The sequence below is a fragment of the Ursus americanus genome, chromosome 25 (assembly GCF_024610735.1).
Source record: "Ursus americanus isolate L20-20 chromosome 25, mUrsAme1.1.p, whole genome shotgun sequence".
NCBI classification, from domain to species: Eukaryota; Metazoa; Chordata; class Mammalia; order Carnivora; family Ursidae; genus Ursus; species Ursus americanus.
This window is the reverse complement of record NC_142151.1, coordinates 3,046,299-3,066,195: the sequence shown is the minus strand read 5'-3', so window position 1 is coordinate 3,066,195 and position 19,897 is coordinate 3,046,299. Positions and strand designations below refer to the sequence as shown.

At 43.6% G+C, this 19,897-nt stretch overlaps 1 protein-coding gene across 5 annotated transcripts in view; it reads right to left on the bottom strand.

The window, feature by feature from the left end:
- Positions 1-3,888: 3,888 nt before the first annotated feature.
- The window catches only part of DCP1B (decapping mRNA 1B), a 53,527-nt gene continuing 37,518 nt past the window's right edge, over positions 3,889-19,897 (bottom strand). For 3 of the 5 annotated variants that reach the window (XM_045774891.2, XM_045774901.2, XM_045774910.2), the window contains 4 exons: positions 11,724-11,852; positions 9,369-10,232; positions 6,899-7,147; positions 3,889-4,108 (listed from right to left, as the gene is read on the bottom strand). In XM_045774891.2, coding sequence (XP_045630847.1) covers positions 4,028-4,108; positions 6,899-7,147; positions 9,369-10,232; positions 11,724-11,852 — 1,323 coding nt within the window. In that variant the 3' untranslated portion in view covers positions 3,889-4,027. Of the gene's footprint in view, positions 4,109-6,534; positions 6,860-6,898; positions 7,231-9,368; positions 10,233-11,723; positions 11,853-19,897 lie in introns of all 5 variants that reach the window. The other 2 variants (XR_015721585.1, XR_015721586.1) reach the window with 2 other exon arrangements.

Below are 19,897 nucleotides of genomic sequence, written 5' to 3'. Positions count from 1 at the left end.
GGAACACTACCAGCAGCGCTCAGCTTGCTACCTCCCCGCTGATGTTTTAAGACCACAGTCTGCACACACAGTTTTTATTTGTGTACTTTTCTCGAGGCTCTAAGTTGTTGGAAGGCATTACTCATAACTCGATTTGGTGAATATCTATCTAGATACTCAAGGTTGAGTTAAATATACCAAGTATTTGTAACTGCCTCTCTCACTATCCTAATTATAAGAGGGAGGGGGATGCCAAGCCTTTGAAACCTGAAATCAAGTATTCAGCAAAATGCTGGGGAGACCCACCAGTCTGTGCAGCCAGGCAACTTTACACGTTGAAGTGTTGCTACAACCTGCTGGCTGCAAAAGATAAATTTAGCCTGAAAGATGGTTCAACGTTCCAAAGCCTACGAAGCAAGCTGATTGTTTTGCAAAGGGAGAAGGAGGCACATATCTGAATAGAGCAGGAGCTGGATGGAGCAGGAGCTAGGAGGAGAAAGCTGCCAATTTGTCCAGTCTGGAGACATCGCTCTTAACCCTGCACCCTCGCCCTCCATCCCGCCCCAGCCCTGCCCCGCCCTGCCCCGCCCGGCAGAACAAAGAACTGTCTTCACAGCTCAATTCTGAGTTCCTCTCCCTCCTTGCGTTTGTACTGACACACGGTTGAACCCAAGCGAAGCCTGGTATTCACAGGTCTTTGATGTGACACCTCCCATGTTTAATATTACACACCCAGGGGCGCAGGCTGTAACCTGTGCCAACTGCTGGTTTTAACACCCGAGAGAACTGAAGAGGGCTAATGCTGTTCAATAGCTGGGGCGTCTTTAGGAGGACAGGCACCTTCTTCTCTGATCAGCACACTTTTCATTCAAAATGAAGCAAGTAGAGTCCTGTCTGCCAGGATGTGAGAAATGCATGTGGGCTAACAGTGTTTGAGGAAAGGATGAACTTACCAGAGGCAAATGACATGTGCCTTTATGGGGCAGCCTTCAGCCTGGGAATGTTTTGCCCTGGGCCTACCTTTTGAGAGGGTTGGAAGAAGCCAGTTGTGGGTATCAGCCGGAATGGGTACGGAGACAAGGAAATTCTTAAAGATGCTGACAAAGGTTTCTCTCACTCTGCAACTACCTCCATGCCTGGCCTTCTAAATGGGGAAGCTGAGTCATGTGTGTGTTTTCAGAAGTTCAGGGACTACGAATTCTATTAACAGCACTGTCCTCTCTGGCTTTACAATTAAGACGGCATGTTACCCATAAATGCAGGGCAGGAAAATACTATCGTGGGTTACAGTGACATCGTTGTCTTAGCTCATGACCTTTCCTTTGGAAGGAAGGGGCAGGTGTTACTGCTTTCATTTTATTGATAAAGCTAAAGACGAAGGGGAGAGGACAGTAAAGTGACCACAGAAAAATAAGCGGCAATATAAGACTTAATACTTGGGTCACAGTGGAGACAAAGGGTGGCAGATGAACTTCCCTCCAGCAGCTGCAGGCCTCATCCTGACAGCCGGGGCCTGGGACACAGCAAATGACATGCAGGGGACAGGACGGAACTGGTTACTTCTAGAGTTTGTGGCACAGAGGAACTATTTTCCATAAATAACTTCCATCTGAGGACGCTGTGGGGTGGTTATTCCTTTCATTTTACAAATGAAAACATAGCATCTCGAAGACATTCACTTGTGTGGGAACCGAAGGCAAGACTGTCTGAGAAAGGCTATATGTTCTGTCCCCTAACCAGGCAGCACTGACTTCCATAACTTCTAGAAGGTTGAAATCCACTGCACCTTTGACACCGGCTTTAGGAAAATTATCTCAGGGTTCCATCTGAAATTCAATTAGCTTAAAACTGCTGCCTGGAGCCAGTGACCCCTGGGAGTGGCAATTCCGATGGTCTCAGAATTTGGGGTATAGAGTGGGAAAAAGAAAAGTGAATTTATCTATGAAATCTAATTTGGGGTGACTCAGATAACCCTTTTTATCTCTTTCTTGGACTCTCTAGAGAAAGCTCTTTGTCCAAAGAAGCTCTCCTCTGCTTTGCCACATGGAAGGCAGAAGCACTCAATCACCAAGTGTCCTTTCAAAGGGTGACTTAGTCTTTGGTCAAAATGAATTGGGCCTGTCACTTTTAAAGTGATTCATTCCAGTAAAGGATGGACAATTTATTACTTTTCAAAACAGATCACTGTGGCGTTGACCTAAAAAGGCCCGAGTGAAGCCTGCAGTGCGGGTCTGACCATGCTGGGCTCAGGCTCTTCCTTCTGTCCCATAGCACGGCGCGCCTTTTCACATGACGTACCGCAGCTGAGGTCTCTATTCTATTCATCTAGTGCTGAGGTTAAAAAATATTTCAGAAATCAGCCATTTTCTACCCCCAGATATATTAGAAACATTTAAAATGGAATTCATTTCTCCCTAGTTCGACAAGCAACTCTAAACATGTAATTATGATCAAAGAAATTTTTTTGAAGAAAAGGTTGGCAAGTGGTTAAGTGTATCATTGATTTTGTTCCAATTTTAGTGTGTGTGTTACAGAAGTGAGCACAATCACTGATTTCAGGATACTAGAGCCCTGTGTGTCTCTCTCCTCGCCCCATTCTCCTTATAAGAATGTGGAGATACTACATGTGCAATTATTAATTTCAAGTAGTTTGTTACAGTGTTTACGTCTGTGTGAGATGATGTGGGAGATGTCAAAAAAAAAAGAAAGAAATCATCCCTTCCTAAACTTAGGAGGGTAACAGTAGACTCCTCAGCCTAGTGGACAGCACATCACGAAGGGTCAGTAAGAGTCCAATCCTTTCCCGCCCACCTTTTCTTCTTAGAAGAAAAAGCACGCTCCTGCGGGAGGTGTGGGAAGTGGTATTCTGAGGAACACCACTGATGGTGTGCCTGCACGAAGGGCCAAAGCTTAAAGCCCAAGTGAGAAGCTGTGAGGAAACCTACTTTTCCCATGCCTCCTGAATGACCTATAAAATGAGAATAAAACCTGTCTTCCATGCAGTAAGCTAGGGATTTTTTTTTTATGATCTAAGAATAAAAAGAGCTATAGAAATGCAAAGCTTTATTTATTACTAATACTCAGCAGGGACTAATTCCCATATGGACACTTTGGGGCCTTAACAACTTGGCAAGGGCTCTTCTGCCTCCCTCCAAGATTAAGCTCCTCATCTCTGTGAACATAAAAATCAATCTGCTATGTAGCTTGAAGAGTCCTTATCCATCAGGGCCCCTAAGCAATCTACTACCTCTCTTCAGAGGCTAAGAAAAAGCTTTAAAATCTTCTGTGACCTTCCTCTCAGCATGTTCTGCTGAAAATGACAAAATGTTCATTTGGAAGCACAGGCAGGCATATTCTGCTGGTTGGGTCCAGAAGAAATAAGAGGAGCTGGGATAAATGAAGTGTTACTGGAAATCTGGGCCACTTGTGGACTCCTAGAACAATTATCCTCTAGAAACTACCTATAAATACCCCTAGAAATAATTTCCCTTAATAAAGGCCCGGGGAAAACATGCCAACTGGATTTTTACAAATGAAAGGTTTACTTTGGTAAAGAAAACCTTTATTTCCGAAGGCTCAAAGGCTCGGGCAGGGCTGTGTAGGTTAGTCTGTGGGGTGACACTGCCACCTGGTGGCTGGTATGCACCATGGCATAAGGCGCTCAGCAACAGGGAAACCACTCCCCCCTTCAAAGAGTAACCAGAGCTATTAATAAAAAAGAAACCAAGTTTCCAGAACAGCCCTTCCTACTGAGAGGCTAGTGCTTGTAGAAGTGGCCCCATGCATGCAAGGAAAAAATAATTTAAGCTTGGAATTTACCATGTGATATAAGCAAAAGACTTTCTATCCACTGGATTCTTAGTACCAAGTGTACTGGAGGATGTGATGAAAAAAATATCTTGACTGAAGAAAATTCCGAGACATTTTACTTCATATTATATATACTTTTTTTTTTTTAAAAAAGGCAGAAACATTTAGGGTAACACCACTGACGCAAAAGAACCTTGAGCCACAGGACCTTGAAAATCAGTCTTAAAATGTCTTGCTTTCACATCGTCTTTTTCATGGCTGCTTGTGTCATGCTGAAGAGATAAGCTTCGTAGATGATATTTAAGAAGTTGTCATCGTTCTGGAAAACAAAATCAAAAGACCCAAGGGCATGTGATTTGGTCGGCAGAAACCCAAGGAGCTGAACTGGCGCGCTGACACTAGGACGCTCCTCTCCACCTGTCTGCTCCAATGGCTGATAGCTCTTCACTGCATATGTGAAGTTTTTAAAAAAGACTTTATTTATTCATTTGAGAGAGAGAGAATGAGTGGAGGAGAGAAGCAGAGGGAAAGGGAGAAGCAGATTCCCTGCTGAGCTGGGAGCCCGAAGCAGAACTCGATCCCAGGACCCTGAGATCATGACCTGAGCCAACGGCAGACGCTTAACCATCTGAGCCACCCAGGCGCCCTGAATATGTGAATGTTAAGTGGGATTGGAGGCAAGTGCCAGAGTCAGCTGCTGGTTTCCAACAGTCAATATGAGAAGCACCAAGTGCTCATTACATATAGTCCAGATGGGCGGCCCAGCCACGTGACAGAGTGGAATGAGGTTCACTCAAGAAAAGCCTGGGTCTGTTGTGTGAAAAGACACAGGTCCTAACAGAAGGCTGGACTGGGAGGCAATGATCCAGATCAGGGGTTCTCAAAGTTTGGTTAGGAGATTGCTGTTGTTTCTTAAATGTCCTCCCAAGTCTCCCACAATGTGTATACTTTGCCTTTGGCATTAGTTACGATTTATTTGCAAGATGCTGCATTTATATCATCAAAACCAGCCTAATTCTCCCATGAGTTACAGCAAGTTTTTGGTCTTGGCAAGTGGGCAGCCGTGAGACTGGTAGTCTCTGGGCTCCCCTGCCTAGCTAAGGGCTGAGGGAGAATCATGGGTCTAAAGAGTGGTGCTCTTGGTTTTTAATTCTAGAGACTTCACCCTCCCACTCAAATCCTTTAAAGCTTTAGCAATTCACCCACATTTCACATTCCCCCTTCATTCCCTCTTGGCACCCCACGCACAGAGCTAGCATTATTCTCATGCAATGAAAGACAGCGATGTTATCCCAGTTTTTCCTTATCCCACAAAGTCCCAGTGCATGAGATTGTGTCCTACCAACAGGCAAAGGCTAAAAACAGATTGCGTGAGTGACTTCCAAGAGTTCATCAGGAAGATGATGTCTACAACATGGGGGAAAGTAAAGCGTTATGCAGAGAGTGGAGGGAACATACATGTAATTTTCTACCTAGCAATAGACAGGGCCTGCTCTAGACTTTCAGAGTCTTGGCTCCTGTACAAAGATCTATGGAACCATGTTTTTTAAATGCAATGAACCAGAAAAATGTGAAACTTTTCAATTCAAATTTAGGGTTTTTTCCTTTATTGCTCATAAAAAAAAAAAAAGAAGTTTAAAGATGTCCTAAGTCCTCACAAACTAATCACGAATGGGTTGACAAGGTGGGAAATACTTTCATCCTAATATTTGCTCATGAATTAGTATGGCCCACTCATTTGTGGTTGGTCTTTAGCGGACTGCTAATCTGCTTTCACATGCAGACGCTCATTTCTAGCCCCTGCTCCTTCCCTTCTCTCTAAAATATGCGACCTTTAAAAAATGTTTTTAAGAATAGAGACCACTGGGGCGCCTGGGTGGCACAGCGGTTAAGCGGCTGCCTTCGGCTCAGGGCGTGATCCCGGCGTTACGGGATCGAGCCCCACGTCAGGCTCCTCCACTATGAGCCTGCTTCTTCCTCTCCCACTCCCCCTGCTTGTGTTCCCTCTCTCACTGGCTGTCTCTATCTGTCAAATAAATAAATAAAATCTTAAAAAAAAAAAAAAAAGAATAGAGACCGCTGTCTTTTCAACTAGGATGAGACAACTGCAGAGTGCTAGCCAGCACTCCGGAAGTCTGCTAAAGCTTAAGCAAAGTACCACGAAAATTATCGTAAAGATTCTATCAAAAAGATACCCGACTCCGAGGTGCTTGAAGTCTGTCTGGATGACAGTGCCCCCCTTTTCAAGGCCTCACGTACATTTTCCGGGTGTGCTTTGCTAGGTGGTTGGCCAACCTGCCTCCTGGGGCCGCCCCTCCCACTCCTGTTACTCCTGCAGGGAAGGAGCATTCTGCAGCCAGCATGGGGTTGAAGCCTAGCTCTGATGTTTACTAGCTGTGACCTCAGGCCTGTCACTTAGCCTCAGTTTCCTTACCTCTAAAACAGAAAAAAAAAATAATAATAAGGTTGTTGTATAAGGATTAAAGGAATTAACATATGTAAAGCATTTAAAACAGTGCCTGGCACAAAGCTCTCTGCAAGTGTCAGCTGTGACTCTCTGAGTACCTCACAGAGCCGAGGGAGACACGTGGCTGACAGAGAAGTCCCCGCAGTCCACCCTGTCCTAATTAGCAGGGCTCAGAATTATTTGTAAAGCATGCCCTTAGTGGTCACAGCCATGACTCCTCCCCTACCTGCTGCCTCCTCCTTCCTCAGTACGCGGGAGCTTGCCCAACGGCCTCTTACCTCTGTGGCCCCACGGTGAGCTGTGCGCGTGTGGTGGGCACCTGCGACCCTCCCAGGGGCTGCTAAGCATCCAGGGTACACTGCCTTCTTTCCTGGCAGGTGACAGCTTGGAGGACTCAGCCAGTCCTCCATCTTACAAAATCCTTGATGTCGTGAGACGCCTCGAGCCACAGCTGGTCTTCTGAATCTCATCCAGTGAACCGAGCACAGAAGCCAGGGGGTTTAGGTTGAACTGTTACGTGGTCTCTTTATTCTTGGGGTGCACTAAGCAGGCGTTAGCTAACTGGCACTTTCTCTCCCAGTGGCAGCCCACAGGTCAGCAGCGCTGGTAAAGGGAAGAAGAGAGACAACGTGGCCCTCCTACCTGAATGAGGTACAGCAGTGCTTCCTGCAGTTGTCTCTTGGTAAGTGGGCTGCTGGTGATCACTGAGGGCTCCGGGGTCGGCAGAGGCAGGAGGAGGCTGGTGGAAGTGGCAGCTGGTTCTTGGCTTCCCAGGGGCAAGAGCCCACCATCCCGTTCCTTCGGTGGGGCGCAGGTGGGTTGTGTGAACACCATGGGGGACATGAGCAGAGAAGGAGCCCGGGGGGCTGGGACGCGCGGAGGCGAGGTGGCCTGCTCACGGCAAACACACACAGAGGACAGCGGTAAGTAGCGGCTCCTCGGAAACAAAGGGAGAGGGAGAGAGAGGCCCCTCGCTTGCAAGCGTGGGCATAAGGGAGTTTCAGTAGTAATTGCGGCCACTCCACGAGGCGGGCAAAGCCTGTAGGAGCCTAATTCCTGGTTGGTTCTCCACGTATTTTCGTGTGTCATTACCGCTAAGCAGCTCTGGCACTCTGCCGCCGGCACTGTTGCTCCCACTAGCATAGGCAGCTCGCCCTGTAAGATTTTACCTCTCTGGTTCACTGCTAGCCTTTTCCCTATCGTCCACTGCTCTGACCTCAAGCTCCAGCAACCCTACTGCACTTGCTCGGGGAGCACACACACATTTCTGCTCCTGACTCTCCATGTGGGGGAATCTTCCCAGCCTCTCTCCGCCTGTTCACTGACTTCTTACTGAGAGGGTCACCCCTCCCGGGTCCCTTCCTGAGGATCTGCCCGCTTGCAGACAGCAGACACTACTGGTGTCTCCAGCTCAAGTTCTGGGCGCAGGGAGGGCTGCTCGTGCTCAGCACTGCCAGTGACTTGTCTGTCCCCGCGAGTATGTCTACCTCGCTTGGCTATAGATCTAAAACCAAGTTTTCCGATAGCTTTTCCAGTTACGCAAGTGACATTTTGATCCCCGTCTGACTCCTATGGCTAGCTCTCATTTGTTTCTAAAGCAGGTGAGGAAAAAGAATGTTACTTATCAGCCTTCTGAGGCCCCAAAGGAACTCACGAGAAGGGGGACATAAAGGCCTGCAGTCTAGAAGCTGCTGTGATTTCACTCCCTCAGCAGAAAGAAGTTTGGAGGAAGATAGGTTGTTTGTTTCCTTTAACTGTCCCTATCTGCCATTTGGAGCAGAGGAGCTAAAACGGATGCCCCCCCAGCGGGGGTCCCAGCGTCCACTGTGAGGAAGAGGAGGAAGAGTGCACAGTCGTGCTCAGCTCTCCACACCTGCGGGTGCTCAAGAGAAATGAGAATTGTGTCTGCAGAAGCTGCTGTCAAATGATTAACCCCAGCTTTCCCAGTGTCCCATCTAGTGTCCTAGTTTTCCTAGCGTCCCATCCTGCCGAGAGAAAAAAGCAGGTATCAAAGAGAGGGGACAAGACACACTGAAATGAGGATGCAGGCAGCTAACCACCATTCCTTTGTGACTGTAATAAATAATGAACAAGAACACTTTGACTCAGGCTGTCACATACAGACTTACGCTACAGGCCCATCATTTTTGTTATCAAAAAAGTGAAGGCTTGTTGAGGAACTGTTGTAAGCTACTTGCCAAAACATGACAAAAGGACCAATGATGACATCTGTAATAAACAGGGAGAATGTCCTAATTATTAAACCCAATGCCTTGTCAATGAATTTGTACCAATCCAAATGGGGAAAAAAAAATCAGTCAGATATCCAGATGTTCCTTACAGGCCATGAAATAGCTGTGGTTTTATCGCTGTTCCAAGTTACTGATACATAGAGAGTCACCTTCCTTGAAGGACAGAGTGTTTATAAAAGTCACAGTATTTCCCCCGACTGGCCCAGTGTGTGTTTGTGGAGGGGGTGGGGGGGAGTTAGACGGCATACTAACTTACCCTTCTCTCGATCTTCATCGAGCTACAGTGGTGACAGAAATAAAAAGTGTCTGTACCTTTGAGGAGTTGATATGCTTTTTCTGTTGACCTCAAGCACCCCCAGGACCACGGGCCCTGCAGAGGCGGTGAGTATGTAAGCCTCATCATGAACGACGTACCCCCAGGTAGCACAATGCCTAGCATGCAGTAAGTGCTCAGAAATATTTACTGAATAAATAATAAGAAGAGGTCAGATGTCTGGGATCTCAAATGATTTCAACTCAGACGGGAAGTGTTCACGGTCAGATTCAGGGGTTTTCTGCCTGTCTCTGTTGTTTCCCATGTCCATGTGCTGTCTCAGACCTTACAACACTGTGAAAATTTAACTCGACAAGTAAAGTATCTCTAAAAGGAGGGCAGCCCCCAGACAGTTAAGCAAAGAAAGGATTGTCTCTCCAGGCGTAAAGTTACGGGGATCATACGATGTGCGGATGTGGCTTGTGGCACCCCGTTCTGTGCAGGGGTCTCCCTAGAGCACCAAAGCTGATCTCAGTCTCGCTGAGTATTCACGAAGGACTAGAGCAATACCACCCCCGCTCCCCCAGCCTCCCCCGAAGACATCTACCTGAAAAAGAGGGGTCTGCTTTTCTGTGCTGGCTGTCTTGTCCATCCAGGACTCCAGGGCTTGCCCTGCTCTGGAGCTCTGAGTCACCACTGGAAACTTGGCTGCCAAGGCCGGCCGGTTCGATGCGTGCAGCTGCTGCTCCTGCTGTACGATCTGGAGCTTCTTCAGTAACTCCTGGGGGGAGATCACCCCAGAACTGCCAGTCTGACTGCCAGAGTGGGGGAGCGCGGGTCTTGGGTGTGCCGACGGCTCCTTTCCACAAGCCTGATGTCCTAGCGTCTGAGCTGGAAGGGAGGCACTGAAATACCCTGCCTGCACCTGAGCCAGCCCCTTTACTGGGGCACCAGGGGTGGCAATGGCGAGAGCGGTGCTGAGGTTCGGGGCAGCTGAGCTGGCAGGTGCTGGAGTGCTAGGGTCATACTTATGTGCTGGCCTTGGGGCACTCTGAAGCTTCTCCAAAAGGCTCTGAGTTCTGGAAGCACTTTGTACACGCTGAGAAGTCCCAATGCTACGGGGAGACCCTGGCTGCACAGGTCCCAGAAAAACTTCCCCCGCAGAATGGGTATTACCATTTCTGCAGGGCCGGTTTTCAGGCAGCTCTGACAACGGGTGGAGGTCTGCACTCCTGACCATGAGTTTCTGAATGGCTGGACAGAGCTGCTTCTCGATGGGGGGCGAGTGTCTTCTGGGTTCCTCATAGGAGAGGGAGCGTACAACTCCCTGCCTCATCGGAAGTGGCTCCTGCTGCTGCTGCTGCAGCTGCTGGATGGTCTGTGGGGACCCCACGGTCTCCTGACATGTAGATTTGTCCTGCTTCCCAAAGAGAGCTGTCAAGGACAAGTGCTGGGGCTCGGGGTCTACGGTCTGGAAAAAATAAAAATGTCTGAAAATGGGTCTACATACAATTTGGTTATATGGTGGGCTATGAAACACAACTAACCTAACCAATAATTTTTTTTATTTACATAGGATCAATTACAGAGGATGAAAAACCTATAATTCAATCACTTTTACAAACCAATTTTACAAATTTAAGAACTTCTTTTTAGGTAAAAATTTGTCACAGCATTCTTCGCTCCCAACCCCAAGACAGCAGTTATATTTTAGCATCTGCTGATTGAAGAAATAGCCCTTGATGGGCCTGGGGTTACAGACTGGGGACCACTGTGGTGCAAAGTTACAGATACGAAAAGGGAAATAATCTCGTCAAAAGCAAGTCCGCCTAACCCTGCAGAGTATAAGATGCCGAGAACACACAGGAATATGAGGATGTCAGCAGCTTTTCTTAGAATTAGAGAAATTTTGGATAAGTCATTTAAACTAACTTGATCCTTTCAACTATATACCAGTAGCTTTAAAAAAAATCGCCATATGCATACATACGACCTGCCCTGGCCTAGTCAGTCACAAAGCTACCTCCTTCCTGCCCTATCGCCCCTCCTGCTCCTTCTGCGGCTTTCCGTGTTGTTGGGCTAAGAAAACACGAGCTCCTTCTAACATCAACATATTCCAGTCTCTTTATTAAAATGAAAACTTTCCATGGAAGGCAAACAATAAAAAGCAAGCTAAAAGGTCATTAGGAAAGACTTATTTTAAAAAATTCAGTACAAGACTTTCATTAGCCAGTCTTTATGTCGTTTGGCTCTATGTTCATTTTCAAAATTGATTTAAATGAATTCCTTTAAAAAAAACCCCAACCCTTTAATGAGGAATAACCACAGGAAGGGGAAATACCTATAGAACACTGACGATCAATAACGGGACTCGCAGATTAACAATTTTGTTAACGCGGCACTATTCTGGAAAAATGCTCTTATTTTCATATATTTAGATGCAAATACAATGATAACTCAGCAAGTCTACAGGGGAGTTTTATGCCACTCCTTAGAACAGGAATCCCGTCCTATACACACCATGCCTAGCGCTGTACCTGGGACAGAGGAAATGCTGGAAATGTTTCATTGACTGTTGTTGCCTCGGCTGTCCTTCTCTCAGTGGCCTTGGGAAACCAACCACCCACCTCAGAAGAATGCAGGCCTGGCAGGTAATATTCCTGTCAGCTCTGACAATGTTACGAGTTTGCTGTTTTTAAAAAAATACATTATCCTCCAAGGAGTTCAAGTCCACAAGAGATGAACACAGAATATGGTAAATCCCAAAATTAAAAATTTCAACCCCCTTCCAGGAAAAATACATTATTAAAATGAAACAATCACGAATTTGAAATCTCTCTTTCTTAGATTTACCCTGAAGCCTCCTTGCACGGCACCAGGCTCTCCTTTGACTATACTCTGGGTAAAAGGTCTTTACCAATCCTATAGAGACATTGCAAATGGAAAGCAGAGGCCTTCATACCTGGCTGGGTCGAGGTATGCGCTGTTGCTGGTTTTCACTGGGCTTCACTGGAATTGGTTTGATGAGATTGGGGTTGTCGTAGATGGCAGACGAACTGGTTATCTGTTTTGGCTCAGAACAGGTTTTACACTGAAATGGAAAAAAGAAGCTCATTTTTGGTGTAAAAGAAGCTTTAATCTTTTTAAAAGAACATAACTTCTTGCCCTTTATTTTATCTAATTGATAACTATTTTTTGATAGACTTTCATGCAAAAAGGAAAATTACTTGATCTCCTCCAATATGAGCTATATTTGAGTATAAATCAAACTCCAATTTAATTTTTCTTAGTTGCACAATTTCAGCGCCCTAAAATATTACCAACAGCATTAGCCTGTAAGACCCAGAGGCTCTGAAATACTTGGATATTTGAAAGGCTATAGATAGGCTTAAGAAGCAATAGTTTAAAAATATTGAGTCTAATGCTTTTCAATGATGAACAGTGATAGAAACAATTCTTTAAATGCCATGTCTGGATTACAGTATGGTTTTATTTACCCATTAGCAGTTGACTTAAGATTGGAGAATTGCATCACCAAAGCAACTGACCCTTTTCAGTCTACAAACCAAAAAGTAAAGCTGACTCAAACCACTGACTTAAAAATTACTAACACCATCTTTATTTAATAAATGACTTTTAACATAAACAGAATAATTCAAATCTGAGTGTTCTGAGCCACTCACTACAAATTAGAACTTCACAGAGAAAGAGCCAAGAGCCAAGACTCATCATTTCAAATACTGAATCATTATCATACATTAGTCTAACCAACCATACAATTGCTAACACAGTAGGATTCATAACACAAAGAACACAGCAATGATGGCAGTATCTATCTTGTTAAAACACCAAATAAAACTGAATATAAAACCACTACCTTCTATTCTATACTCTCTATAGCATTGCTAGTTTCAACTGTCAAGGCCTCAGGTAAGAAAATATTTCACACTGTCCCTGACACAGAATGAGCTATAAACACAATCTCATCCCCCAGGAACCCAAGGCTTCCAATGTGTTCTACAGTTATTGGGTTGTATTTTCTAATTCAAGGATGTAGGAGTATGGGGTCAATCACCACCACGTTCACTTGGGCTTGTAAAGTTAAATGTACAAAAGACTAATCATTTTCTTCCAAGAATTCTATCAGTATTTTGGATGTTTGGCACCAGATTAAGTGGGATGTGAAATCCCTTTATGAGTCATAAAATGTTATTTCTAATTCTTAGCTGAATGCTGGAGGTTAATGGTATGGCTGCATGGACCAACTGGCCTGGCTTTCCAAGGCAATAACCAACACAGGACAAGAAGACAGCCTAAGATAAAGTCACTTATACAAAATTTTACCGTGAAAGCCTTTAACTTCTGCTTGCTGTGTAAAAGAAAGTGGATGCTCAGATTACATTCACTGAATGACCGTGTCTGTACTTTAAAAAAAATTTTTTTATTTATTCATTTATGAGAGAGAGAGTGCAAGGCGGGGGAGGAGAGGAGCGAGGGAGAGGGACAAATGGGGGAGAGGAGCAGAGGAAGAGGGACAAGCAGACTCTATGCTCAGCGTGGAGCCCAATGTGGGGCTCGATCTCATGACCCTGAGACCCCAACCCAGAGATCACGACCTGAGCCAAAATCAAGAGTTGGATGCCCAAGTGACTGAGCTACACAGGCACCTCTACTTTTTCATTCTCTATGTTCAGGGACCTTGAATTTCAAACAAAGAAAAACAGACCCCCCCCCCACCTTCGCTTTACACATATCCACATGGGCTGAGAGGCTGCTCTGTCTCTTGCTATGCGTAAGCCCTAGATAGCCTTTCTAAGTAAAATTGCTGGAAGCTGTTTTCTGTGTTACTATCCATCACTGAAGCCTTGCTTTCAGGTAAAAATTGCTCTCCATCAAATTGCTCGGAATTAAACATCATCTACCTCAATAGTAGATAGCTCATTTTCCAGCTGTTTAATTTTCTATGCTTCTCCTGACCCAAATAACTTTAAGATACTTGGAAAAAAACAGAGTTGGAAGAAGTGTATAATGGATTCTCCATAGAGATCCTGAGGCACTTCTTTAAAGCCTTAAAAACTATGTCACGTGCTCTCCTTTTCTCACCCACAAACACACAAACATACGTACTCGTGCCAAGAGAAAAGTCTGGAAGAAAATACACTGAAAGCATTAAAAGTAGACATCTTTGGGTTACAGGATTATGGATATTCTTTATTTCCCTTTTCTACTTTTTTGAATTTTCTCACTGAACATCAAAAGACACTTAGTAATTTCTTTAATTTTATAAATAAGTCACAGTATATTAAAAGAGCACTATTAGTTCTTGCCTTAAACCGGAAAACACAAGAAAGTCCACTTGTGCATACTCAGAACCGAACTATGCGGCCAAAGAGCCTTTCTGGCGCTGGTTGTTTCTCTTACTGAGAGCGGTGCTCTTATTGTTCATTAGCGTCTGGATCAGAAGTCTAACAGGGAGGGGGTAAAAGGAGGGGAAGGTCAAACTAGCGTCAGGCTGCTCTACAGCAGATTCACAGAAAATTGTTTCTTAGGGGAACAATCATAAAATACTGGCCAAAATAAGGTTTTCTAATTATCTTATTAACTTCATGTAAACAGTTGGCATCTGCTGTCACTAGGTTTCAGTTGACCAACATCATATCCCTTTAGCCGAAAAGTTCTCCTCCTCTTATTTTTTGGGATTTTCACAAACTGAAGCATTTTAAAGTTGGGAAGATCTCAGAAGTCATTGAGTTTAATCCCTACCCGGAGAAGTGAGATTTTTTCCCCCTAATATTCCAGTATGTCATCATGTAGTCTCTTACTGAATACTCCCGGTGATGGGAGCGCCACTTTCTCACGCGAGAATTCCGAGAGAAATCTTGTCTTCTTCTCTTTTGCCTCTGTCTGTGTTCCCCCTTTCCCGTACCTCAGAGCCATTTTACTCATGATCTCCACATTTTCTGAAGTGTCTGTGTGTGGGAGAAGACGTAACACAAACACAGGCATATATAAAGCAGGTTTGAACAATACAACGGAAGTTCACGGGGGAGCATACAGATCTGGTTGCGTAGATCAGAAATACCAGGATGGACAAAGAACACTTGAAATGGGCCCTGAAGGACTGAGCATATGTCGACAGGTAAAGAAGGAGACGGGACAGCATGGCAAGAAGGCCACGAAGGCACTTTGAGGAAGCAACACTGTTACTCCATTTGGCAGGAGTTTCAAATATTTGTAGGGGGGAGTGGGGGGAGAAGGTAGTGAGGTTAGGAGAATAAACTTAGGAAAATAAACGTTATGTAATCCTTGAAGAGTCTGAAGGTTCATATGCTAGGCAGTGAGAAGCCGAGAAGAATTTAGACCAGAAAAGTGACAGGATCATGCAGGTGCTCCTAGAAGGTTACATCCTCTGGCTGTTAACTGCAGGAAGGATAATTTCTTCTGTTTATCACACAGTTGGAGCAACTAACATTATGTATATAACATGTATTTGATTTTACAGAAAAGCAGGTCTATACACCGATTAAACATCTGCACTTTACGTCAACAGTATAACAACCAGTCTGGGGGAGGGGCGTAATGATGACTAGAACATTGTTTCGACCTCAGTTAGGTTTACAGTGGAAGAAGGTGACTTAACTTTAATAAATGAGGAAGAGCAAAATACATTCCAAATAGTAACAGACTGGTGAGTTCATTGGAAAGAATAATTAATCTGAATGAAGAGATCTGGGAAAACTCTGTAAAAAGTGGAATTTTAACTGGGCCCTGAAGAGTATGTAGATTCTGAAAGGCAAAGAAAGTGTGGGGTAAACACTGCAAGCTATCGGTACAGTATAAAGCCATGGCTTAATTGAAGTCTCCAAAACCACATATTAGCGTTTGTGTGTGTGTGTTCCGTGTTCTTTTATGAGACAGTCAGGTGCAGCTAGAGGGGAGACAATGGGGAGGCTCAGGAAACAAATATCCTCATAGGTCCTAGCAACAGGAAGCATGCGGAAACCTCTGGGTGGGCCGGAGACAGAAAGCAGGAGCAAGGGGAGAGCCAAGGCTAGAGCCTCTGTTGGAGTTTCTGCACTTTAGGATTGGCTAGTTTGGATAATTTTCAGTAGGTTTTGAACTATAGGGTGGTCCCTAGTCCCCTGACCTGAGATGATTAAGGCAGAGGAATATTGCCTCCGGGGGTGCCAGGGCCAAATGGAGGAGGAAGGCTCTGGATGGCTAATTTGCATGACAAAGGCAGCCTTTGGGCCATTTGCTATCTCTAAGAATTAACTAGCCTAGGGGAACCTGGATGGCTCTGTCGGTTAAGGAGACAGCTCTTGATCTTAGCGTGGGTCTTGATCTCAGGGTGCTGAGTTCAGGCCCTGTGGTGGGCTCCACGCTGGGCACGGAGCCTACTTATAAAAAAAATATTGGCTAGCCCAGGGAGGAGAATTCTGGCCCCGATCAGAAGACTTTCAAGATGTCAAAACATCATAAAATAAAAATAATACAATATGTGTGTGTGTGCTGAGAGGAGGGAGGGAAAGAAAGAAAATAATTTTTGTTCAGTATTTGCATTTATTATTTATTGGCCACTGTTATGCTGTCCTCACAGAACCTACATTCCTGGAGGGCAAAAATGTCACCATTTAAGATTGATCTTTAGTGTGCCTAACAGAGTACAATTAGGTAAAGTATAATTAATTGATAGTTGCCAAGTCATTAGGAAGTCTTTTAACAGCTGCTGAAGAATTAAGCTAAATGGAAAACTAATACAGAAACGTTGTTACTGACCACATCTGGGATTCAAGCACCTCTGTCCAGGCCCTCTGATGGAAGGACAATGAAACTGTGATTAATTCATATTCATATGCATTGAGTCAATCAACAACCATTTATGTGGCACACATGTGCCGGGAACATTGAAGGAAACTAAGCTGATGAAGATGGAGACAGGGTGTTCTCTGTGTTCAAGGAGCTCACAGTCTACCAATCAAGGGTAAGTCAACCATCAAGTCAAAGCATCAAGTCAAAGCATGTTGGAGAAATCTGGCCGGTTGTCCTTTAGCATGTCCCACTTCATTCAGGACTTTTCTGATTGCTTTCTTGTGGTGCCATTTAATTTGTTTTCTGCCTGCCCTCCCCCCTCCTCCTTTTCATTTTCTGTAAACTAGTAAGTTTAAGAAAGCTCACAATGTGGATGGAACTAGAGGGTATTATGCTAAGCGAAATAAGTCAGTCAGAGAAAGACAAATACCATATGATCTCACTCGTATGTGGAATTTAAGAAACAGAACAGATGAACATGGGTGAAGGGAAGGAAAAATAAAATAAGATGAAAACAGAGAGGGAGGCAAACCATAAGACTCTTAACTCTAGGGAACAAACTGAGGGTTGCTGGAGGGGAGGGGGGTAGGAGGAAGGGATAATTGGGTGAGAGGCATTAAGGAGAGCCCTCGATGTAATGACCACTGGGTGTCGTATGTGACTGATGAATTCTGAAACTAATTCTACCCTGAAACTAATAATACACTATGTGTTAACTAAATTGAATTTAATAAAAATTTAAATAAAAAATTTAAAAAAAGATTCAGGATCAACAATATATATTTCAAGGTGGGGCTACATATTTCACATTGTATCACATTAGGAGACACATGATGTCTGATTATCCAACTTTTTTTTTTTTAAGATTTTATTTATTTATTTGAGAGAGAGAGAGACCACAGAGGGAGAGTGAGAGGGAGAAGCAGACTCCCTGCTGAGCAGAGATCTCAACATGGGACTTGATCCTAGGACCTTGAGAACGTGACCTGAGCCAAGGGCAGACGCTTAACCGACTGAGCCACCCAGGCGCCCCTGATTATCCAACTTTTAAGAGCGCTGGTCAGTGGGCTCATGTGGTGGTAGAATGATTTTCATGGTCAAATTTCCATCAACCTCTCTCATAATATTATTACTAATGATCATTGCTTGAATCACTTATTTACTAGTGTGGTTTTAAGTTCTATCATCTCATCTACATTTAATAGCTGGAATTCTTTGGTAGCAAAGAACTTTCCCTCATCAACCAGGATTATGTGGTTACTCTGAAAATTTGTCTCTACTGGTCAGGCAGGGTAAATGCTTAATTCCTTTCCATTAACAACTGATTTTCAGAGGAAGGAGTTGGTGTCCTAGTACCTCCAAGAATAGCCAATAATTACTTTTTGTTCTGTTTTACATTTTTGGTCTGCTTGCTCACTCATCACCATGAACTCACAGATTATACTCAGTGTGTTTCAATAGTCTTTCTTGTTGATGTTAGAATTTGATGTTTAAGTCAGTGGTCCCTTCAAGTTGACTACTGAGCCCCTTTCACGTGACCCTGTTTGTTTGATTTTCCCATCCCAGACATGGAATTGGGAATTTCTTTAAAGGCCCTGATAACTTTTTTTTTTTTTTTGGGGGGGGGATAGTATTTAGAAACAATAATCTGGGGGCCAGAGGTGCTTATTGCTGCTGAGTTGTCACTTATTTCTAGGTTTCTTCAGGGAAAAGGTTAGTAACTACATATTTAAGAAACAAAATATGAACTCTAACATTTCCACTTAAAGTTTAACATTATATAAGGCTTTGGGGCACCTGGGTGGCACAGCAGTTAAGCATCTGCCTTTGGCTCAGGGCGTGATCCCGGCGTTATGGGATCGAGCCCCACATCAGGCTCCTCCGCTATGAGCCTGTTTCTTCCTCTCCCACTCCCCCTGCTTGTGTTCCCTCTCTCTCTGGCTGTCTCTCTCTCTGTCAAATAAATAAATAAAATCTTAAAAAAAAAAAAACATTATATAAGGCTTTAACTTAATATTTTCTCTTACACTGAAGGTTTTGTTCTGACTGCATAAACATACGCATTTATTATATCCATGACAGCTGAAAAATTACAATGCCAATATTGCCATTAACAATAAAAACCACTTAATGATTTACAATTTCTTTGCAGTTCTTTTTGTCTAAGGGTGTTTAGTCCAAATAAGGGGTTCTGAAGTCACTCCCCAATTTCTTTTCTACTGTCATAATATGATATTCAGTTATGTACACTTATTTCAGCTAGTTTTCAAATTCTAGGTTTTGTCTTTTTTTCTTAATTTTCTTTTTCCCCAAGTTTCTAGAGGGTGTTAATCTTTTACTTCTCAATTTTTATAATAGCAGTTTATAAAATTGGGAAATTAACCCTCCTCCTATTACTTAGGTAAAAATATTTCTCAGTTTTACATATCTTTTCACTTTGCTTGTGGTTTTTTTTTTTTAACCAGGCAAAACATTTATTTTTTTTTATTTTTATGTAGTTGAATTAATTGCTTTTGGGTTTTAAGGCAGAGTTTAGGAAGATTTCTCCTTTCCAGATTACAAAGAAATCCATATAAATTTCATTCTGGTATTTGAATGGTTTTATTTTTAACATTTACATTTCTAATACATTTGGAATTTATCCTGGTATAAGGTACAAATCCAATTTTGTATTTTTCCAAGTGGCTACCACTTGTCCCAATATCATTTATTTAAGTATCCAAACAGCTGATTTGAGATTTTCATCTTTATCACGTCCTAAATTTTATATACACTGGCGTGTCATTTGGACTTTCCCACCAGTCCTATTGGTCTATCGGGCTGTTTATGCATCGCTACCATCAAGACCATACTGTTTTAAGTGCGTAGGCACTTATTATGCCTTAATATCAGATAGGTAGAGCTTTCTCCCCCTTCTCGCCCATCCAATATTGCTCGTTTGTCAAGGTTTTCCCTGCTATTCTTTCTTGTATATTTCTCCATATGAACCTTATAATCAACCTGTCTGGCTCCAAGAAAGAAGAAAAGAAACTAGTCTGTATTTGTTTAGGAATCATCTTAAATTTGCAGATTAAACACAAGTGAGAGCTTTAAGTTTTATCTTCTTCTCTAAGATCAGGACATAGCTTCCCATTTGTTCAAGTCTATTTTTATGCCTGTCAGGAGTGTTTAAAAGTTTTCTTCATACAGGTTTTGCTCATTTCTTGCTAATTTTATTCCAAAGAACATTATATTAATAGTTCTTGCTGTAAATGGGGCCTTCTAGTAAACCTTCTGATTGGATACTATTTGTATGTAGGAAGGCTGCTGATTTCTTAGACTACC